The 21,570-nt window shown below is 57.7% G+C and overlaps 1 protein-coding gene across 2 annotated transcripts in view; it reads right to left on the bottom strand.

The window, feature by feature from the left end:
• Positions 1-1,298: 1,298 nt before the first annotated feature.
• CAPN11 (calpain 11) overlaps positions 1,299-21,570 on the bottom strand; it is a 30,296-nt gene continuing 10,024 nt past the window's right edge. For both annotated transcript variants that reach the window (XM_024193764.3, XM_024193765.3), the window contains exons 2-22: positions 20,988-21,279; positions 20,228-20,297; positions 16,173-16,291; positions 15,804-15,937; positions 15,436-15,604; positions 13,970-14,053; positions 13,801-13,886; positions 13,476-13,550; positions 12,358-12,518; positions 11,305-11,474; positions 11,092-11,103; positions 9,821-10,032; positions 9,251-9,290; positions 8,829-8,894; positions 7,923-7,980; positions 7,775-7,839; positions 6,557-6,625; positions 6,371-6,449; positions 5,682-5,798; positions 4,109-4,167; positions 1,299-3,495 (exon numbers count right to left, since the gene is read on the bottom strand). In XM_024193764.3, coding sequence (XP_024049532.1) covers positions 3,469-3,495; positions 4,109-4,167; positions 5,682-5,798; positions 6,371-6,449; positions 6,557-6,625; positions 7,775-7,839; positions 7,923-7,980; positions 8,829-8,894; positions 9,251-9,290; positions 9,821-10,032; positions 11,092-11,103; positions 11,305-11,474; positions 12,358-12,518; positions 13,476-13,550; positions 13,801-13,886; positions 13,970-14,053; positions 15,436-15,604; positions 15,804-15,937; positions 16,173-16,291; positions 20,228-20,297; positions 20,988-21,233 — 2,118 coding nt within the window. In that variant the 5' untranslated portion in view covers positions 21,234-21,279 and the 3' untranslated portion in view covers positions 1,299-3,468. The remainder of the gene's footprint in view (positions 3,496-4,108; positions 4,168-5,681; positions 5,799-6,370; positions 6,450-6,556; positions 6,626-7,774; positions 7,840-7,922; positions 7,981-8,828; positions 8,895-9,250; positions 9,291-9,820; positions 10,033-11,091; positions 11,104-11,304; positions 11,475-12,357; positions 12,519-13,475; positions 13,551-13,800; positions 13,887-13,969; positions 14,054-15,435; positions 15,605-15,803; positions 15,938-16,172; positions 16,292-20,227; positions 20,298-20,987; positions 21,280-21,570) is intronic.

The following is a 21,570-nucleotide window of genomic DNA, read 5'->3' on the forward strand; positions in this document are numbered from 1 at the left end:
GGCTTATCAGAGTAGGAAGCTTGGTTTGGTTCCCAACCCTCCCGAAGAAATGCTGCAGCGACTTGGCAGGCTCCCTAGGGCACTCGCTCAAGAGCTGCACCTCAGCCCTGTGTTTCCCCTCCAGTGACTCCCGTGGGTGAGAAATGGCTGCACCGGATGGCGGCTGGGCTGGGCTCCCAGCACAGGAGGGTGGTGCTGCCCAGCCAGCCTGACTCGCCAAATGCTTCCCGGCCTCCCAAACCCAGAGCCCCGCTGCTGACTTCAACATGGGATCCTTCCAGGCCCGGAGCCAGCAGCACCACTCTGGAGCCTGGAGCACGGCCCTCTGGCACTTGAGCACTTTGCCAGGCGGGCTGCGGAGAAGAGCTGTACTTCCCCCTAGTGATTGCCAGGCAGAAATGCCTCAGGAAATTATACCCAGGGCATAGGGCAGGCAGTGCTTTAGGGCAGGGACCTAGCTAATTACCCTTCTAATGCAACAGTAGGCCTGCAGCCTCCCCCACCCAGAGCTGGGACAGCACCCCCAGCAGCACACACAGGGGACAGCAGGGCACAAAGCCAAAACCCAGTAGAGTCACTTCACCCCCAGAAATGCCATCTGTGGCCCTAGTCCCCACCAATAGAGCCCTCTAGGGCAGATGCTGGGTTTCCCCTCAGTAGCTGTGGTCAGGGCTTGGGGATTCCTTCCAGCCCAGCCCTGCCTGTTGGTCCACAGAGCCTCCCGGGGGAACACGGCTGCCCCCCCAATTTGGGGGCAGGGGGAGAGAAGGCTAATGGCCCCTTAGGCCCCAGCTCCCTCCTGGCACTCCCACAGACAGCACTGCCCCTCTGCGTGTGCCCAAGAGGAGGTAGCTGTACCTTCCCACGCACCCTGGAAAGCAGGATCCCCTTGCAACTTGGGCTCCATTCAGCCTCTCCTTGACTCAGCTGCGTGTCTCATCCCTGCGGCAGCTGGGCCCTGGCACAGACTGGCCACCTCACTCAGAACACTGCACCACTTGCCCAGTCCCCTGCCCCGGCCTCCACCGCAATTCAGCAGAGATGAGGGCGGGGGCGTTTTCTGACAGCACCCACTATGCTGTAGCACACTGGGCAGGGAGGGAGCAGTGCCACCACCCTACTGCTCAAGGGCTAATTCCCAGGCCCTATCCCCAGACACTGTTGGGGAGGGACAGACCCTTTGCTCTGCTCTAGTGCAGACGGGGGCTACTCCCCTACTTGGCCCAGCAGCCCAGGCTGTGCACAGGGGCTGGCTTTAGATCCATGCCCCTGCGAGAGGTTTATGCCCCCAATCACTCACTGCAGAGGCTGTGTTTGTACAGATCTCTATTTATTATCCAGGCTACACGGTGAGCAGGGGCTGGGGAGGCAGCTCTGTCAGCCGAGCAGAAGTGGTTATTTCCACAGCCATATCCTCCAGAAATGCATAGGCAAGGGGTGGGGTGGAGGGCCAAGTGCTAGTGCTGCTGCCCACACCCCTGCCTGAGGGCAGGGGCTTTGGACAGAGCCCCAGCTAGGGCCACCCCACTGCAGCAGCAGCACAGGGGCCATGAAGTGAGGGGGCAAGAAAGGAACTCACCCCTGGGGGAGGAAATCACAGCCCTGTTCCTGTCAAGACACCAGGGGGTGGTACAGGAGAGAGAAACCCCTAAACTTCTCTCTAGGGAAGATAGAGGGTGTACTGCCCCTTCCACAACAGCAGGGGGCAGAAGAGTAACACTCACCACAAACTTCTTGCACTCAGCAATCCTGGGGTGAAGAGACTGCGGGCTCGTCTACATGACCACTTTTGTGGGTGTAACTTATGTCACTCAGGAGTGTGAAGAACCTCCCCCCCCGCACGATATAAGTTACACCAGCAGAAGTGCCAGTGTGCACAGCGCTATATTGGCAAGAGAGCTTCTCCTGCTGCCACGTGGGGGTGGTTTTATGATGCTGACGGGAGAGCTCTCTCCTGTCAGCACAGAGCGGCTACACGAGAGAGCTTACAGCAGTGCTGCTGTAAGCTCTCTAGTGCAGACATGGGCTAAGGCTCAGAGTGGCCGAAGAGACTTGCCCAAGGCCACACGAGTCAGTGACAGGTGGGGCTAGGACCCAAGACTCCTGTCCCACGAGGGGGCTTTATACTTTGGTCATGGCCATGTTTAGAAGGTGCTCAGGCATTATGGTGATGAACATGTAAGTGCTTAGAACAGCTCAGCAGCCAGGAGTCCTGACTCCTAGCTCCTTCCTCCAACTCCTAAATCAAACTCCACTCCCAGAGCCAGGAACAGGACACAGGACTCCCACTGCCTGGTTCTGAACCACTAGATCTTTCTCCTCCTCTCAAATGCCTCTGCTTGGTTTTAACCAGAGGCAACCCCCATCCTGGCTGCAGCTCAGCCCCAGAGCTCACTGCCTAGCCCCTAGCAAAGATGCTGGGTCGCGATTCCCAGTGCTGAGTCCTGGTGGGATTCACTCACAAAATCAAACTGGCACCAATGGCCAGCGTGGGCCAGAGCAGTCCCCCAGGAAGTGACACAGATCTCACCCCCTCCCGCTGGGGGCCAGGTCCTCTGCACCCTGCAGTCAAGTTCCATCCCTTACTGGCGCCCCGCTACATGCAGCTAGAGTTGCTGGTCTGAAGACCATGTGCAATGACTTGACATGCAGCATACTCCCATGTGCCCTCCCCAACCTCCTCCTATTGCGGGGTACAAGCCATGCCCACAATCGGGAATGAGCTAGAGAGGCTTGGCCATTGGGACTGTTACAAGCTGGGTGAAACCTTGTTACGGATTGAGTTAAAACTTCTAACTGATGTGTGAATAAGTCCCTCGTTTAAGTCCATCATAAGAGACAGCTAAGGGGTCACACCTGAAACAAAACCTAATAGTCTGCCCAGAAACTAGCACTTGGTGGGCAGAAGGTACGACTGGGTATGGTCATCAGGTGTGCGTGTGTGGGTATGGGGGAATAACACAAACTGGGTGGCAGACTGAATGAGAGAGACGGGCGGAAGGAAAAGCATGGTGGCTGACCCCGGAAGAAACCTGGGCAGAGGTTTTTGGGTCAGGGGTGCAGGTGAAAAGACAAATCTTGGTGCTGTGAACCAAAGAAACTGGTTCCTGCTATTCGATGCCCTCTGCCTTCACAGACACAGGACTTTGTACATTCTTTGCAAATAAACAAAACTGCATCAAAGAGAGATTGGCCTATCGCCAACTTCTCCTCCCAGCTGGAACACCCGCAGGGCCCCAAACGGATTAGCCACTTGGGTCGAAAAGGGGCAACATGACGCTGGAGTGTGTCCTGCTGGGAGGTGGGGTGAGGGCCATGGGCTCAGTGTGGGATGGGGAGGGAGAGGGACAGAGAGGCAAGGAGCGGGGGTGATGATGGACATTTCATGTCTGTAAATCCGAGGGGGAGGCACTGTGGGGTGTCCCAGCCCATCGGGGTGTTTCAGCCTGCACGGGTCCGTCTCTGCTCCTAGCCACACATCGTCAGCAGCAACCACTGTGGGGAGAGGAAAGAGTGAACGGGCTGGTGGGGAAAGGGAGCCACAAACCGCTGCCCCACCAGGCTGCAACAGAGGGGGGTCCAAAGCCTGGGCTTCCACCTGGACTGAGCCACCAGTAGGGGGACAGTGAACTAACACTGGGGCTAGGATTGGAGGGGCAGGGGTTACAGTAATGGTCCTCCCCCAGCCCACTAGCTTGGTCCACAACTCAGTCGGAGTTAAAGCCTTGGTTGTTCTGTTTCAGGGGATCAGATGGGCACCAGGGCTGGGCACATCCCCAGATGCAGGGGATGGGGGTGGTGAGGAAACCAGGCCCTAGGCAGGATCTGTTCCTATTGGGGATTTCACTGAGCTAGGAATGCTGCCCAGCAGCCAGCACAGTTGCAGAGAGCTGGCTGAGGGAGGATGTGGACGGGAGGGGGTCCACCATCCCCTTCCCCACCATTTTTTGGGTTAGGACTTCCTTTCCCTCCCCTACCCCAGAAGTCTGGAGGGCTCCCCCTTCTCTAATTCAGATCCCCCTTACACCCCAGGATCCACCCAGCTTCTGCAGCTCCACTGGAGAGCTCCCTTTGCCCTCGCCTCTGGCTCCCCAGGGCTCGCTCTCACCTCGGTCAGGTTCATCACTGCTGTGCCGGTGCCTTCGGCGTCCATGCTGCGGAAGAATCCTGTGGGGGGGCAGAAGGTGCAAGAGCTGCTCATGGGGCAGTTGGCACAAGCTTTTCCTTTTCCCTCTCAGCCATGAATCCTCCCCTGAATGCCCAGCCCCTGGGTTAGCAGCTATGCAGCCACATCATGTGGTGTGGGAACCACTGATTATGGGCAATTGCAATATGTCACAGCTGCACCTCAATATGGACAGCCACCCCACACTTGATACCAGCCCAGCTCTGCAAGCTAAACAGGGTCAGACTGAATCAGGAATTGGATGGGAGACCTCCCTGAAAACCCAGGGTGCACTTTGTGACAAAGTGGGAATATTTTTATGAGTCCTGTTTATGCCTCAGTTTCCCCTTTATGCTGCACTGTAACCCAGTGGGTGGAAAAGGACTCTCAGAGCAGGCTAAGGGCAGGTCTACACTTAAAACGCTGCATCGGCACAGCTGTAGCGCTTAAGTGAAGGGCATTAGTTCCCAGGTCAATGGAGCATCTGAGAAGACAATGGCAAATGGCTCAGTGGTTTGAGCATTGGCCTGCTAAACCCAGGGTTGTGAATTCAATCCTTGAGGGGGCCACTTTGGGAACTGGGGTAAAAATCTGTCTGGGGATTGGTCCTGCTTTGAGCAGGGGGTTGGACTAGATGACCTCCTGAGGTCCCTTCCAACCCTGATATTCTATGATTCTATGAAATGCACTCACCGGGACATCGACACCTAGCAGCCAACCACCCAGAGGGAGGGAGGAAGTGTGTCCCCACTGCCAACAAAGGATTGGAGATGTGGGAGGATAAGAGTTGGCTGCTGGAAGGAGTCAGAGCTCTCACCTGGACAGAGCTTGAACAAAGGGGTTCACTCCAGCTTGGCTGGGCTAACCAGAATGGACTATGCTTCAGCTCTCTAGGCTACCCCCAGGACTTCCTTTGCTGTGCTCCAGTGGACTAATAAACCCGACTGTTTTGACCATGCTGTCTGTGTGTCAATGCAAATGCTTGGTGGAGTCTATCTTCACTGGACTTGCTGAACAGAGATCACTGGGTGAAGCAGGAGTGCTGAAGACCCAGACGTCCAGTCTAAGGAGGCAGTGAGGCCCGGTGGCTTCCCCGGGGAGGAAGAGTGAGGCCCCTGGGGGGCCTGGTACACTGAAGGGGCTCCTCTGAGAGACCGTTCCAAAGTTGGTGACGTAGCACCAATCCTGCGGATCCGTGACAGCAAGTCAGTCCTAACGCACAGTCGCATCTTCAGGGGGCTCTGCTGCTGGGGGTGATGTCAGTGACTCAATAGGGGGCGCTCTCCCCTCTGACTCCATCAGCCCCACTAGGGGAAATGCTATCTTTCAGATGAAGCTTAAAATCAAAGTTTTCCTCCAGGCTCCAGTAGGAACAGAGGTGTTAACCCACCCCCAGCCCAGGCAATGCCACTTGGTTTCCCTGACCTCCTGCTAGTTTCGGTCGCAGGCGAGATTTCCTCTGCACCCCCTGCCTGGCGGTTGCTGGGTGCTCCTGCGCCCTACAGATGGCACTTACTGAACATGGCCTCCAGCTTGACTAGGCAGCAGACAAAGTTATCGAAGTCTATGCCCAGGTCTGCATCGGCATAGCGCGCCACCACCACCTGGTGCAGCTTGTTATTCAGCTTGAAGCCTGGAGGGCAGAGATGGGGGAAGCCGTTAGTCCCCAGGGGAGCATGGGATGGGCTATAGAAAGAGGGGGTCATACTCGTTGGGTTTCAGTGACAGCTGGGAGGTGGAAACAGAGTCCGGCCCATCCTGGAATAAGAGGCCGATGGGCTGGAGAATACTAGCCCTCTGCTTACAGCTCGCTCCCCCAATCCGTAGCTGGGACACGTAGCCCGCTCGGTTGCCTGGATTCCCCTCTGCCAGGAAGCCAGCCCCACAACAGAGTGGCTGCAGGTCAGGCCTGCCCTGCCTGGATCCCAGACTCATCTAGTCTCAAGGCACTCAGACTAGCACTGCTGTGACCACAGGATTACAGACAGTACGGACAGTGCAGAGCAGTCAGCAGAACCCAGGCACTGGGTGCAGGGAAGCCAGGACAGATCTCAGGTGTGACCCTAATGCCATGGCTGGTGGACTCTGAGCTGATGGCACCAGGAGGGTATCAGGCTTGATCCAGCTGCCAGGGACTTTCATGCAGGGCCCAAGCTCAACATATCTCCCTATCCCAGCCCAGTCCCCCATCCCCTCCTGATTTACCAGCTGATTCCAGAGCCATGCGCATCTCATAGGCGCTCATGGTGCCTGACGAATCCAGGTCATGGTTGCGGAAGATTGTCTGCAATGACACCATGGGGGAGTGAAGACCAGGCTGGCGCTTCCTTCCCCCCACCCCAGCACGGAGGAGTGTGTCTTGCTCCAGCGCTCCACAAGTCACCCCCTTACCAGCCAGCTCCGGATCTTGTTCCACAGGATCTGGAATTCCACAAGGCCAAGGCGGGCACTGCCATCTTTCTGGGGAGCAGCGTCAAGGAGAAAGTGACCACTCCCTGAGTGCAGGGAGAGGCAGGAAGAGGTTGGGAAGGGAGAGGCCCTGGCCACTTGTGTTCATCCAAGATCCCAGGGTACTTGTGGCAAGAACAGGGCTTTTAGCCAGGCCAAATTCTAACTGGCTCAGTTCCATTTGGCCCCTCTCGCTCCCCTGCTGCATGAAATGGGCACAGGATCCCCTCACGCTGCTGTGCTGTGCAGCAGTTAAATAGCTGTTGGCCCCACCCCAGAGGTGGCTGCATTTCTGAGGCACTGTGTACACACAATTTGTGAAGCGCTCTGGGATCAGAGTGGCTCTAAGAGCTGGGCTGGCATGTGCTCCCATCCATCTCAGTGTGCAGTGGAAGGGGGGCTGTGGTGGTGTTTAATTCTTGCTCCCCAGTGATCGTGACTCCCTGGCACTGCCCTAGTGGCTCTCAGTGTGAGCCGGGAGCACAGACCAGTGGCTGTCGATTCCCCACTCCATCCCCAGCAGTCAGACAGAACAATGGGGGAGAGGAAGGGGGGGATGCTGCTCCACTGAAGGAGTTTGGGTGAGAACCTGGTATACCCTTACTCAGTCCCACTTGGGGCCAGGGGTCTCCCTGTGTCTGCCCCCGGCCCAGAGATGGAGCAGGTCACTGCTGGGCAGCAAAGGGTCCCAGGCCTGGTGCGTGAGAGTGTACTAATAGAGGGAACTGAGCGGCGGAGCGCTTCCTCTCGCAAAGTGGGAGGCAGAAGAGAAACTTAGGGTGTGGCCAGGCTCTGGGCTGGAGCAGGCACAGCTCCCTGGGCAACGGGCATGGAGAGGAAGTGAAAGCTTGTTCCAGAAAGCCTGCTGCTCCAGCCTGCACCGTGGCCAACGGGCCGGGTCAGAGGCATTGGAGCAGGGGCCCAGGGTGCTGCTACAGCCGGGATCGAACATCCCCCCAAGAAATGAGCCTTGGTGAGGGGTACAGAGTAGACATCTGGGTTGCCATGCTGGGCTGGGCCTCTATTGAAACTACCTGGGTTGGGAGTGTCAGCCCCAAACCAAACCCACCCCACACCCCCACCTCGGGAAAAGGGGTCTCTGCCAGAAGGGTGGGTCCCCACGGGAGAGGCTCCCCCTCCCCCCAGCACAGAGCAGGATACGTCCATCAGGTTGATCATGTTGCGGCAGGACTCCATGCTGAACCCGTCCGTCTTCAGGTCTTTGTCTGGGGGTGGGGGAAGGAGACGCTGTTATTGGGAGAATGAGTCACAGAGCAGGGGAGTGAGCGAGCGAGGGGGCAGCACTTACGTCTGGTGACGACTCTGTTCAGAATAGTCCTGAGCTCGAAGACACTGATTTCCATGTCCTGGCGAGAGGGCAGAGGATTAGCGACGCCCCATCCACTCCACTCAGCTGGACACCTCCCCCAGACTCGCTCACAAGACACCAGGGTGGTGGGTTTCCCTGGTGCCAGGCGTGGTTCAGGCAGCGCCTGGACCCCTTTCTGACCCCATCAAATCACCCCCCAAGCAGGGATTTTCTCCCTCCCCCCAAGTGCTGCGTGATGGCCCATGTCTGCTCTCTGCTGTCGGTGAAGGAGACCTGCTGGTTTGCAGCACCTCATTGCCAGCCAAGGAAACCAGGTTATAGGCCAGAGCCAGTCTTGCGGCCAGGACCCCCCACCCCAGCTCCACTGAGGCAGCAGGAGGTACGAAGCGGGAGCAGGAAAAGACTTAGGAGCATTGGTGAAGCAGGACTTCCCCACCCGCAGCCTGCGGGGTCTCCATGGGAAGCTGCAGTGGCGGGGGGCAGGGTCTTGCCCTCTAATGAAGTGAGGCATAAACGCTCAGGCCCAGTACTTATGGAGCCGGGTTGTGCCCCACACCCAGAGGGGAGGAGGGGCTGAGCCATTGAGTGACGTGGCCCCCAGCTGGGTACAGAGCATCCCAGCCTTGCCGCAGTGAGGGTTGTCCCCCTTACACCTCTGAGACTGATGTCCACACCCCTGCTGCGGAGCCTGGGGGCTGTTCAGGGCAGGGAGCGTCTCAACCGTGCGTGCTCAGTGCCCAGCACAACGGGGCCTGATCCTGACAGGGATACAGACAACAATGGCCCCTCCCGCATTTCTGATTCACAGAATGCTCCCAGCCTGCTGCTGGCGCGAAGGGCCCCGGGGCGGGGGGCATTAACAGAGCCCAGAGCGGCAGCACCCACCTCTCCTGCAAGCTGCTGGAACATGTTCCTGAAGGCGCTGTCCACGTCGTCCTCCGAGAGCTCTTCCTGGGGTGACACAAACCAGGGGCAGGTTATTAAACAAGCTCTGGACTTTCCCCTCCCACTAAAGCTGAGCTGCCATCACACCTAGGCTCCTATTGAAAAGAGCCAGCAGGGGGAGCTCTCTGCATCCCTCCTCCAGCTGCCCTTCAGCTCCCCACCTGTTCGCTACTGTCACCTGCCCTCCTCCCTCAATTGTGCCCCCTTCTCCGCTCCTCAGCCCAGTCTGTCCTCTGGCCGAGGGGCCATTTCAAACCAGCATTGGGCACATGAACGCAGCCAGCCCCCAGCTGGAGCTCTTTCCCCCATACCCCACTGTGCTGCCCTGCACCCCCACTGGCTTGGGTTTGGTGGCCTCTTACCTCATCCGGCAGATCCGCGGTGATCTCCTCATCTAGCTCCCTGAGGACACAAGAGGGAGACACAGTGAGTGAGGGGGCAGCATGCCAGCTGGGAGAGGAGCGGGGTCCTGATAGGCGTGGTGGGCTGTGGGGGCGGTGAGCATGGCGTACCCCCTAGTGCGGCTAGATCAGACAGGCCAGGAGGTTTGGGGAGAGAAACCCTAGCTCTGAGACCCCTGGGGAGAGGGGCCCAAGGAATATGACCTGGGGACCCTGTCCTACACCTGATCTGGGGGGGAACCAGACACCCAGGGGATACAAAGCACTGAGACACATGACAACACAGACATGGAGTGATGGGCAGGGAAGGGTCAGGCCTCTCCCCTGCAGCTGTGTGGGGCTCCGATCCCAATGCCCAAACCTGAGGAGGGGACTGCCCTCCCCCACCCCCATGTCAGTATGTTCTGGAGAAGCTTCCCACTCAGCCGGATCTGCCCAGGGACCACCTGAGCCACGCCAGGCCTGAGCTGGGCTATCGTGTCCCCAGAGCCTGAGCTGAGACCCGGCCGCTTATCTCACATGTGGACTCACTCTGTGTCAGACTGCTTCTCAGTGAAGACGCGCAGGACAAAGTCGGCCTCCTTGTGCGGCTCAAAGGTGGAGGGCACGATGAGGTACTCGCCCGGGGGCAGCCGGATCTTGTTGCTCACCTCCCGGAGGTTGATGAAGGTCTCTGAGCGTGCCCGGGACTGGTTCCGCAGGAAGAACTCCTTCTTCAGATGCACATTCTGGCAGCCCTGGGCCTGGGGACCAGACACACCCATGGGTAACAGCCCAGCCACGGGCAGGGAGGGAGCTGCCCAGGGCCCTGGGCACTGGACACTGAATACCAACACAGCTGCAGACTCACGGCTCTGGGGTGGAGGGCACCCATCAAACCTACCCACCCTGGACAGACCATCTCCAGGAAGTTAGATTAGCCCGGCCCAGCTAATCCAATGTCTGGTCTCTCAACACAGACCAATGCTGCAGCTTCTGGAGGCAAGGAGATAGCCCCCGCCCCATGTGCGCATGCACACACTGCAGTGAGTGATTACTACAGGGCAGGGGTGGCCAACAAGAGCCTGAGTAGGAGCCAGAATTTATCAATGTATGTTGCCAAAGAGCCACAGTAATATGTCAGCAACCCCCCAGCAGCTTCCCCCACCTGCTCCCAGCATCTCCCACCCACCAGCAGCCCTGGCAATCAGCACCTCCCCCTCCCTCCTCACACCTCCAGATCAGCTGTTTTGTGGCATGCAGGAGGCTCTGGGGGGGAGGGGAGAGGAGCGAGGGCACGGCAGGCTCAGGGGAGGGGGCGGGAAGGGGTGGAGTTGGGGCAGGGCTTGTGGCAGAGCCAGGGGTTGAGCAGTGAGCACCCCCTGGCACATTGGAAAGTTGGCGCCTGTAGCTCCAGCCCCAGAGTCGGTGCCTATACAAGGAGCCGCATATTAACTTCTGAAGAGCCGCATGTGTCTTTGGAGCCACAGGTTGGCCACCCCTGCTCCAGGGGGTGGGGATCTTCCTGCCCCCAACCTGAGCGTGCTGAGCTCCTGTGACACTAGCCAGGCCGAGCATCAGCCAGTTCCTCCTGGCATTCCCTTGCCAAGCACACTTTGGCATGCTTTCTCCTGCCAGCCCAGGGAAGGCTTGGCCAGGGGTTGCCCTAGCAGGCTGATGGAACTGATGAAAGGCTGAGGCAGGAAATCCCCAGGGCTGATGGACCTCAGGAGCCCAGGATCTGAATTAACCCCTTTCTGCCAGCCCTAGCACTCCTCTTCTCACACACTCCAAGCGGTGGGGATTGGCAGCTCAGGACGTACCTCCTCCGGGACCTGTGGAAAGGAGAAGGGAGAGATCAGGACCTGTGTGTGGGGAGTGGAGCCCCTGCCCGCTGCCTCTTGAGCTCAGGGCTGTATAGAGGGCGAGTGGGGAAAGTCACCCCACTAACAGGGCTTGTGGGATCCCCTCTGGAGCTCAGCAGTGCCGCCCCCATGTGGGTTGGGATAGGGGACTCCCCACCCCTAGGGGGTTACCTCGTAGACGGCAAAGCCGATGGTGTGCATGTCTCCCCCCATCTTCCGCTCCTTCCGCCGGTGCTTCTGCATCAAGGCCACCAGGAAGCTGCAGGCCACCTCGTCGTCCTCGGGGTCGTCGTCCTCCTCCAGGAGCTTGATCTTGAACTGGGGGTTAATCCAGAACGTGGCTGCAGGAAAGAGGCGGCGGGATAATGGATCGGGTGAGCAGGCCTCACAGCCTCCTCCCCCATCGCACCCACTTCCCCATAGCCAATGCTATGCAAGGGGTAGGCTCCTGCATCCCCCCGGTGTCTCTGATCACCAGCCACTCCCTCCTTGTTTCAGGGCTCAGATGTGCTGGGCTACAGTTTGTTCCTCGCCCAGGGGTTCCCCTCTGCCAGAGCAGGGACAGGCCCCACAACCCCCACCCCATGGCAGACCCGCTCACAGCTCACAGAGCATCACCGTGCTCCCTGATCACACACATGAAAACTGGAGTCTTTGGGTATGTCTACACTGCAATGTAAGCCCAGGGTTAGTAGAACTTGAGTTTCTGAACCTAGGGCTTGAGTATCTACACTCATTTGTAACCCCAGGTTAGGAACTGTTGAACCCTGGGTCCCAATCTGGGTCTCCAGCGTCTACAATGCATTAGGCAGGTGCAAGTCCAACTATCCATATCCCAGACTTCCTAGTGCCCTCCCAAAAATGTGGCTGCTTTAGCCCTTTATTCGTGGTGCAGTGTGGGAAAACCTGACTGCCCACCAAACCTGGCTGTCCAGAGGACAAAGGAAGTTGGCCCGTGGAATACTTTTGGCAGATTCCCAGAGCATGAGTCCAGTGGGGCTGCGTCTACACCGCAGAGCAACAGGGCTTGAACCCTGGGTCCCGGATTGACTCAGGCTTGGATCCCCCACCCCTCTGGGGTCCTGGGACCCTGGGTTCGAGCCCTGGGTTAGTGCGATTTGTGTGTGGATGGAAAGGGGATTAGGCCTGAGTCTGAATTCGAACCCTAGGCTTACACTGCAGGGTAGACATACCCTCACGGAACAGGCTGGTGGTGGGTGGTACCTGCGTGGTTCCTGCAGCCCCCTGCTGTGCTGCCTCTGCGCCAGGAACCCTCGAACAGAGTTGTGTGCCACTTGCTCACGCTGTCCTTGTCCAGGGCATCAGGGGACAGATTACAGATCTCTAACCTGGAGAACTCCCTCATGAAGTCCTTGAAAGCCATCCTGAACATGGGGGAGGGGAGGCAGAGAAAAGATTGAGACTCCGCACAGCTTGGATCTCTCCACTAGGGGGTTTCTTCAACAGTGCTGGGGAGGCCCGGGGGGTGGTGGTGCTGGGGAGGCTCCTGGTCTCCCATCCAGGGGGCCCTCACCTTCCTGGCTCTAACCCCTTCCCTGTGCCCCACTGCTCAGGAGCTCTCAGACAAGGGAAGGTACAGGGGGCACACTCAGGGGGTCCCATCCGGCCCACCCCCCACTGCTGTCTGAGCCAACAATGCTTGGGGCCAGAAAAGGCTATTCCCTCACATTCCTGTCCCAGCCCTATTTGCAATCGCCACCCCAACAAGGCTGAGTGCAGAGGGGGCTCATCTGGGTTCACTGGCAGCAGCCTGGAATAAGTGTCCCTCCTGCTGGCCTAAGCCCCACGCAGCCCAGCTAGGGTCCTTCATATCATCAGCCTGGCTGCGTCCCACCCTGAGGATAGATTCCCTAAGCAGAGCTGCACGCAGTGAAGCCCTCTGCCAATCCCCCAGCTCTATTTCCATCTTTAGGGCAACAAACCCCAACTCTGGGCCAAGAAGCAGGCACTCTCAATGGTGTGCTGGGGAAGGTGAGAGGCACAGCAGGACCACCAGGGCAACAGCCTGCAACTGGGACGGGGGCAACAGGATGTGGCGTGCGGACGTGCTACGACAGGTCCCGCTCGCACACCTGGAGGGCTGGCCAGCTCCGTAGCGTCTGGCTGGGTGGAAGGGCTGCAGAAGAGCAGAGTTATTAACTGGGGAGATGGAGACACTTTCCTAGGCTCCTGATTTGGTAGGAATTCAGCCAATTAGGACAAAACATGTGATCCCCCGAGGATCAGAATCTTATGGCCCCGCCCCCCGTCTGGAACAGGTGCAGGCTGCCCTGCCTCTCGGGTGCTGGAGAGTGGCACCATCTGTCTCTGCTGATACTCACCAGAACTCACCATCCTCCATTTTCAGCTGCAGCTCCTCCCTCTGGGTGGGGTCCACGTTGTCCCACTCGGAGGAGCTGGGATAGCAGGAGAGAGGCAGTGAGATAGGGGACACTAATACTGAACTGTGCCACCCTCCCTGACACGCCCCAGTGCCAGACAATTCAGAGCCCACCCTGGAGCTGCACCTTTATCTGCCGCAGGGGCATCACGCGCTGCGAGCTCTCTCTTAACAGTGCCATGCAAACAGCACCTGGACTGCACATGACAAGACTTCCCTCCCATCAGGACCACACAATGCTGGCATGGCACCCGTTTCTCACCCACCCGTCACACCAGGCTCCAGTCCACTCCACCTGACCCCAGGGGTTCCTGATGCGGATGAGCTGTTCCTGGCGACCTCGGTAATCCACCTGGCAAAATTCAGAGGTCAAAGGTTAAACTGATGTCACTGGCTGAGCCATGTAATTTCTCTTGGTCCCAGGCAGCCACTCACCTCAGTGAAGCCTGTGACAGAGTAGGCATGCCCCTTTACCAGCTTCTTGAAGGTCACTGCTTCCATATCAAAGGCACTTGTGATCTGAGGGGAGAGGACAAGGAATTGGTGCATTTCCCCCGGCCCAGAGCCAGCACCTCCTCCTCTAGCTAAGGAGACACTGACACGTGCTGCCTGCCCACAGACAGCCCCCATCCCAAGCTGCTCCAGCCCCGGGGAGGGGCAGGGCACTGTCAACCAAAGGATCAGGGCTGGTGATGTGGGCCAATCTATTCAACTCCCCGCGACAGCCAGCCACCCAGCCCCTGCTTGTGCCCCGAGTGCCTGCCTAGCAAACACCTGAACTCAGTGCTATGTAAAAGCATTTTGAGGCACCCAAAACAAAGCCCTGAGCGCCCTCACTTGTCTGGAGATGCTGTCCATGGAGACTACAAGCCCCAGCATGCCTTGTTCCAGCAGCCCTGCCATTCACCTCAAGGTGGAGCGCACTGCATGCTGGGAGCTATAGTCTCCATATGAAAAGAGCAAGTTGCAGTCACTCTCACTATGTTGGGAGTGGTCTTCGGGCTCCTGGCAAGCTGCCAAATGTGGTACTGGACTAGACAGAGATTGCTCTCCCTCACTGCAGCAGCTGCAACGAGGGCTCTGCTGGAGTGATAGCTGCAATGCGACGCGTTGGGGGGGGCAGGGGGAGATGAATGGATACTTCCCACTTTGCGGATCCCTGTACAAGAGGGATCGCTCAGTGGATATTTTATTTTATATATATATATATATATATATGACACAGACACACCTAGAGCAGAGGTTGTGGGAGGAGGAAAGAATCCCTCTACTGCACAGTACATCCCCTGGGACCCTTCAGGCTGGGGGCTAATGCTGAAGCCCCGACCCTCTTGCTCCTCTCCTCAGAAGGTTGGATTGACCTGCCCCCGCAGTTGTTTGGGAGATTTTGGTTTTATGGCCCCGACATGCCCCCTTGGAAATTGCAGATCAGTGGGTGCTGATTCAAACTTTCACCACAAGGGGGCACATGCCTGCTCCAAAACCTGATAGAGGGGCATGAATGATTTCTCTGCACCCACAGGCCTTCCCCACCAGCAAGACTGGCCCCATCCAGATCCCCTGCCTGAGATGCCTACAGGGACTGTGAACCAGCTCTGCTCCCCAGCCCCCGCTGCTGGGGCTCAGCAAGGGGCCACGCTATCCTCATGTGGGGGAGATCTGGGTGGGGCACCCCTCAAGCTACAACCAGCCCTGCTGGGGTGCTGGGGGGACACCAGCTGGGGGTTACCCTCTCTACCAAGGGATTGTGACACAGCCAAGGAGGATTTTACACCTTCCCCCTTGGCAACTGGGCATGGAGGGGGATGCAGGGAGCAATCTGGCCTCAGAGCCTGAGGTGGAACGTGGAGAAGGGGCCCCAACCTCCCCACAGCCCCTTAGGGCAGAGGGGCACCCCTTACGTCAATGGAACAGCCAAGCAGGGATCCTCTATCGAGCGCCTTGCGGATGATCCTAGATAGGTTGCTGGGCGGCCGCTTGAGGTCGTACATTTCCGACACGCCCCCAGTGAAGTCCTCAAAGCCCTCCGTGGTACTGCCCCCTGACAGGGCCTCATAGGAGCCGTTCAGCCTGCATACCAGACAGAGCCAGCGGATGAGCGGGACGCCAGGGCAGACAGCACTGGGACTCACCGGCTGCTCCCCAAATCAGAGGCGTGAGCCCATTGGAGGAGACACCCCTAGGACGGGATCCCCAGAGATGTGCTCCCCGCTCAGCCCCTCGCCCTCTCTGACCCCACTGGCCCCAGGCCCAGCAGGTTGACACTCACTTGGCATAGGCCTTCTCCAGCAGGGCACTCCAGAACTCGGAGCACTCTGCCGAGTGCACGAACACCAGCTCCCCGTCCTTGGTCGGTAACCGGTCGTCAATCACCACGTCCACCCACTCGCCGAACTGCCAGATCTGGGGAGGGAGGAGAGCCTGGGGTGAGTGGGGCAAGACCAGGCTCCCCTGGACAGGGACAGCTGCAGAGCTTGAGGCAGAGAGGGGCCATGACAGAGCCCAGTAGTCACTCAGTGTAGACGGTCTCAGGCCAGGATTCCACTCCGAGGCCTGGGCCCTCAGCAGGCTGGACCTATCTCGAGGGGCTCTGCAGCACCTGCAGTCAGGTGGGGAGCTGCCCTGCCCTGGGCCTTACCTGGAAGTGGAAGATTCCAGCATAGTCCTCCTGGAAGCTCTGTCCATGGGGCACCACGCGGTGCAGGAGATCCTCGTTGAGGGTGAGGGAGCCAATGGCAGCCAACAGCCAGCAGTCACCTGGAGAGCAGGGAGCTGGGATCAGCCGCCAGACCTGCCCCCAGCCTCTCCCTCTCTACAGCTTCCCTGCTGAGTCACTGGGACCAGAGATTGTGTCCCTCCCTACTCTATCGCACCCCCCTCCCTCCCTGCACAGCACCACATGGGATCCTCCAGCCTGCTGCCCATTATGATACAAGAGCCAGTTGCATCCCCAGGGCCCACAGAACCCAGGCACCGAAGGAGTTAACAGGGGTGGGGTGGGGTGGGGGAGTCCCAGCAACTTCCTCCCAGGGATGCTGGGCAGAGGGGGACCCAGGATGCTCCACCCCCACAACACCCCTGGTTAGCCCTGTGGAAGCAGAAGGATGTGCCCCCCCAGCACCCTCCATCCTCCCACGTGGTCTGCAGGAAGGACCCAGGGCCTGGTGAGGTGGCACTGACTGAGGGGGATGGAAACACAGACCCACCCAGACCCCAGGCTTTGGGCACTGTGCCCAGGGGTTCACACTCCTCCCCAGAGCATCCGGAAATAATGGGGGAGGGCAGGAACTGCTGGGAGGCCAGCCAGCTTGTGCCTCACGACCAGGTGCTCCTGTCAGTCAGAAGGGAACAAGCCAGGCTGCCCTGCTGCGGGCAGGAACCATGCAGTGAGTGACAAGCGGCTGAGGGCAGAGACGCCTGGGCGCTAAGGGAGACAGATAGGATTACCACCTCTGAAATGCCAAAAAACTGGCATCCCCTCCCACACGAGGCAAGCCCAACCCCCAACCACAAGGCAATTCTGCAACCCCCCCACCCCCAACAGCTCCTTATAGTATCTAGAGCAGGGGTCGGCAACCTTTCAGAAGTGGTGTGCCGAGTCTTCATTTATTCACTCTAATTTAAGGTTTCGTGTGCCAGTAATACATGTTAACGTTTTTAGAAGGTCTCTTTCTATTAGTCTATAATATATAACTAAACAATTGTTGTCTGTAAAGTAAATAAGTTTTTTAAAATGTTTAAGAAGCTTCACTTTAAATTACATTAAAAAGCAGAGCCCCCCAGACCCGTGGCCAGGACCCCGGCAGTGTGAGTGCCCACTCTCGCGTGACTCAAACCCTCTCTCACACACGCGTGCAGTGCACTTGCGTGGTGGTGGGCAGACAGCTGCTGTATTTTTAACCGTTTTCATCGGTTATTGCTTAAACTGCAGAAGTGGGAACACTGCAGCATCTTTAGCTGGACACAGACACTTTTAACAGTAGATATCCCAGTGTGTTGGGAGAATAATGCAAAACTTTAGACCCATGTAAATAAAAAAAAATAACCTGGCAGATTAAATTATTTTTCTGGTAACTGGCAAATCCAGCAGGGAAATGGCACAGGCTGGCAGGGGTGGGGGGAGCAGCAGAGAGTGGGCACAGGCTGGCAGGGGTGGGGATGCAGAGGGAGCGCCCAAGAGGCAGAACAGGGAAGCTCCCAGCAGGAGAAGAACCAGGACTGGACTCGGGGGGCGCCCTGGACGGGACTCGGGGGCAGGGCCTGGTTTTGATATCTCCTTGGGAATTCTAAATATAGCCACGGCACCATCTTACACACCATCACCACAGCAACCCTCAAGCCACAAGCTGCCCTCCCCTTGTGACTCAGCTCCCTAGGAACTTCCTGCCCGGGCGTGGCCAGGCCTAGAACACCCGCTCCACTCACGCCTGTCCTGGAGGTACAGTGATGCTATGGGGACACCAGAGAGTGGCCCAGCCTCACCCCCACTGTGCCAGTGCCCCCCAGTCCTGGCCACCAACTCCCCCTGCTCTTCCAGTCTTGGGGCCCCAGCCCCAGCTCCACCAATGCCCTTCATTCCTGACCCACAGCCCTCCCCATTGGACCATTCCAGTCTTGGCCCATCCACCCAGCTCTGCCTATGCCTCTTGATCCTGGCCTGCAGCCTCCCACCTCTACGCTGGCCATGGCTCTCTCCTGGACAGACTCTCATGTACTAACTGCAATTTGGGGCTCAGTTTTGGCTGCTGTAAGGGAGTTAGGGATCCTGCCTCTCTCTTCCCAAGACTGTGCCCAGCCTGGCTCTGTGGCTCCCCATGCAGGTTCATGCCGCTGTGCCCATGGCAGTTCCGACATTCCCAAAGCCCCCAAGGGGTTCTACAAACTAGACACCGTAATCACTTCCCCAGACATTGAAATGCAGCCATCTCTGGGGTGGAACATAGCAGCTGTTTAACACACATCAGCACACAGTATTTTAGGAGACCCTGCTCTCGAGAGCCACATGTTCAAACCATATCTAAATCCTGCCACTTCTTCCTACGCAGCATCTTAAAAATCTGGCTACACTACCAAAATCAGCATCATCGCTGCTCCTTGACGAATGCTTGGAAGTGTCCAGGTTCACAGGGGTGTTGTAGGGCTGGGGTGTATTTACAGGAGTGTTGTATGAAAGACACAGGAGGTAACTGTCCAGCTCTCCTTGGGTACCGGTGAGTTTCAAGCTGCAGTACTGCATCCAATTCTGGGTGCCACACTTTAGGAAAGAGGTCGATAAATTGGAGAGAGGCCAGAGGAGAGCAACAAACATGATGAGTGGTCTAGAAAATATGATATATGAGGAAAGGTTAAAAAAATGGCGGGGGGGGGTGAGGGGTTTAATCTTGAGAAAAGAAGATTGAGTGGGGCTCTGATAACAGTCTTCAAATATGTGAAGGGCTGTTGTAAAGCAGACAGTGACCAATTGTTCTCCATGTTTTCTCAGGGTAGAACAAGAAGTAATTGGCTTAATCTGCAACCAGGGAGATCTGGGTTAGCTGTCAGGAAAGCTTTCGAATGGTAAGGATAGCTCAGCACTGGAATAGATTACCTAGGGAGGCTGTGGAATCATTGGAGGTTTTTAAAAACAGGTTAGATTAACACCTGTCAGGGACAGTCTAGGTTTCCTTGGTCCTGCCTCAGCACAGGGGGCTGGACTAGATGAATTCTCAGGGTCCCTTCCAGCCCTACATGTCTATGATTCCATATCATCTTGCTTCCCTTGAGCCCATTCAAAATGCTGCTGCTAAGATTACCTTGCCAGCTAAGCTCACTCTGTGTCACCTTCCTCTTTGGTCCCTCCACTGCCCTGCTCCCTTCTTCTCCAAGACATCAAACACAAGCTACTGGTTTTTAATCACAGCTCAGCCCCACCTACCTAACAACTGTAATATATTATCCAGACGTCTACCCCTGCCAGCCTTTGCTGACCACTGGCCACCTTTGTGCTTTCTACCTTGCCCCCCTCATGCCTGGAAGGCACTCCCTGTGAAAATCAGCAGAGCCACTACACAGTCCTTCCAATTCACCTCCACCACGCTGCCCACAAAACACTACGCAAGTGAGCAGCCACCACCGCCGATCACAGAGCACTGCTACTTTGCCCTGTCCCACGTTCGTTGACTGTTGTCTCTCATCACATGCCAAGGTTGAAAGCTCTCTGGAGAAGGAACTGGCTTATTACGGACATGTATGCACAGTGCCTGGCACAATGGGGCCTGGATTCCTGACTGGGACGTCCAGGGACTGCTGTAACCAACAGTCAGTCACACACAGTAGTGGTGAAGGGGTTGCGAGCCCCTGCCCTTTCCATAGTGCTAAACAGGAGGGAAGTCCTGCTTAGATCCTGGCAAGATGTGAAGGATATCTCAGGATGGAACCAGAGCTGCAGGGCTTGGCGGGATTATGGTGGAAGAACAGAAGTAATAGCAGAGTTGATTCAGCGGGGGCACTGGGGTCAATCCCCCAACTCCTGGAGAGAATGCTGGGAAACTGACCCTTACAAAACCCTAGCCTCTGCCACCAGGATCCCCTCTTTGCACTTGAGAGGGACCCCCAATTTCAATCCATTCAAACACTCCTCACATGAACACCTCCTCCCAGCCCTGTACTGAACATTAGGTGCTGCTGTGCAGGGATTGGATGGACAGTACTTACCCAAAGCCCCCTGGCAGATATCTGTCCTTGTGGCGCCTCCAACAATAAACTGAGGGTCCCCCACGATTTCCTGCAGAGGAGCAGAAAGATTCAAATACTGGTGCAAGCTCTCAGCAGGATCTGCACTCTGATCTCTGGTTCAGGGGGCAGGAGTGACCACGTGGCACCCTCAGGGGAGAGGGGTGCCAACTGCCACCAGCAGTGGGCAAGGGCCTTGACTGTAACCACTCCAAAGGGATCAGTGGGGAAACATTTTGAGACCTTCTGCTGCAGAGCCACAGGCCCCAAACCTCATTAGTGGCAATGGTATGAGGGCTTACACTGAGGGCCCCCAGTCACTGAAGGCAACGTGCTCACACCCCTGTGCAGGTCCAATTCCATCCAGAAAGGGCAGGGGTGATACAGAGACCAACCCTCACATTTCAATGCCCAGATCTAACCAAGGGAAAAAGAACTCACTACAGAAGGCAACCGGTTCAGAGGGTGCAAGAGACAGAACTCCCTTGGCACCCCTGGCTCCGGGCACCTGTGGGGAAGGAGGGTGTCTGAAGGAGATGGGGCCTGGGGCAGGCAGAGGGGTTTGGAGTGCTTGGAAGATTGGGGACCAGGGTTCAGGGCAGGCAAAGGGATCCAGTGTGTAAGGGACAGGGCCACAGCCTGGGTCACCATGGCAGAGCAGCTCTCACAGTCCAGGGCCTCCTGGCCGAGTGGATCCAGATGGACGTTGTAGGCCCCACAGAGGAGAGAGCCAGGCACTTACCGATGGGCGCTTCCAGCGCACCCCCTGGGTCTTGCCAGAGTTTGGCCCCAGCTCCTTGAAGCCAAGGGCGGAGGGGACAGGTGGGAACTGGGGGTCCTCGAAGAGTGCGCCACTCTCCAGGCACGCCTGCTTCAGGGTGTCGTAGTCCTGGTTCAGGTACTTGACGGCATTGCTGTGCTCACCCACCCCTTCTGCTCGCAGCCGGTCTCTCTGCAGCCGGGAGGCAATTCCCCCGAAGGGCATCATGGTGCAGCTGGCCAGGCACAGGCAGCGCTAGCTTCAGCACCTCCCCCTGTGATGAAAAAGGCACCAGGAGATGAGATGTGGCACAGTAGTGTGTGTGAGGCTGAGGGTGGGGGGGGAAGAGGAGATTCAGGGATGGCTGGGGACAGGACTCCCCCATGGGAACAGAGTTTGCAAGAAGAATCTGGGCTAGGCAGAGAAGAGACAGGTTCGGGGTGAGGGGCCCTGGCAGAACTGTGTGTGGGGAGCCCAGGGCTGGGATAGCAGGGGGCTGCAGGTCAGGGGTAAGGGGCCCTGGCAGAGCTGTCTGTGGGGAGCCCAGGGCTGGGATAGCAGGGGG

The sequence above is a fragment of the Terrapene carolina genome, unplaced genomic scaffold (genome assembly GCF_002925995.2).
Source record: "Terrapene carolina triunguis isolate 2854851 unplaced genomic scaffold, T_m_triunguis-2.0 Scaffold85, whole genome shotgun sequence".
NCBI lineage: Eukaryota > Metazoa > Chordata > Testudines > Emydidae > Terrapene > Terrapene triunguis.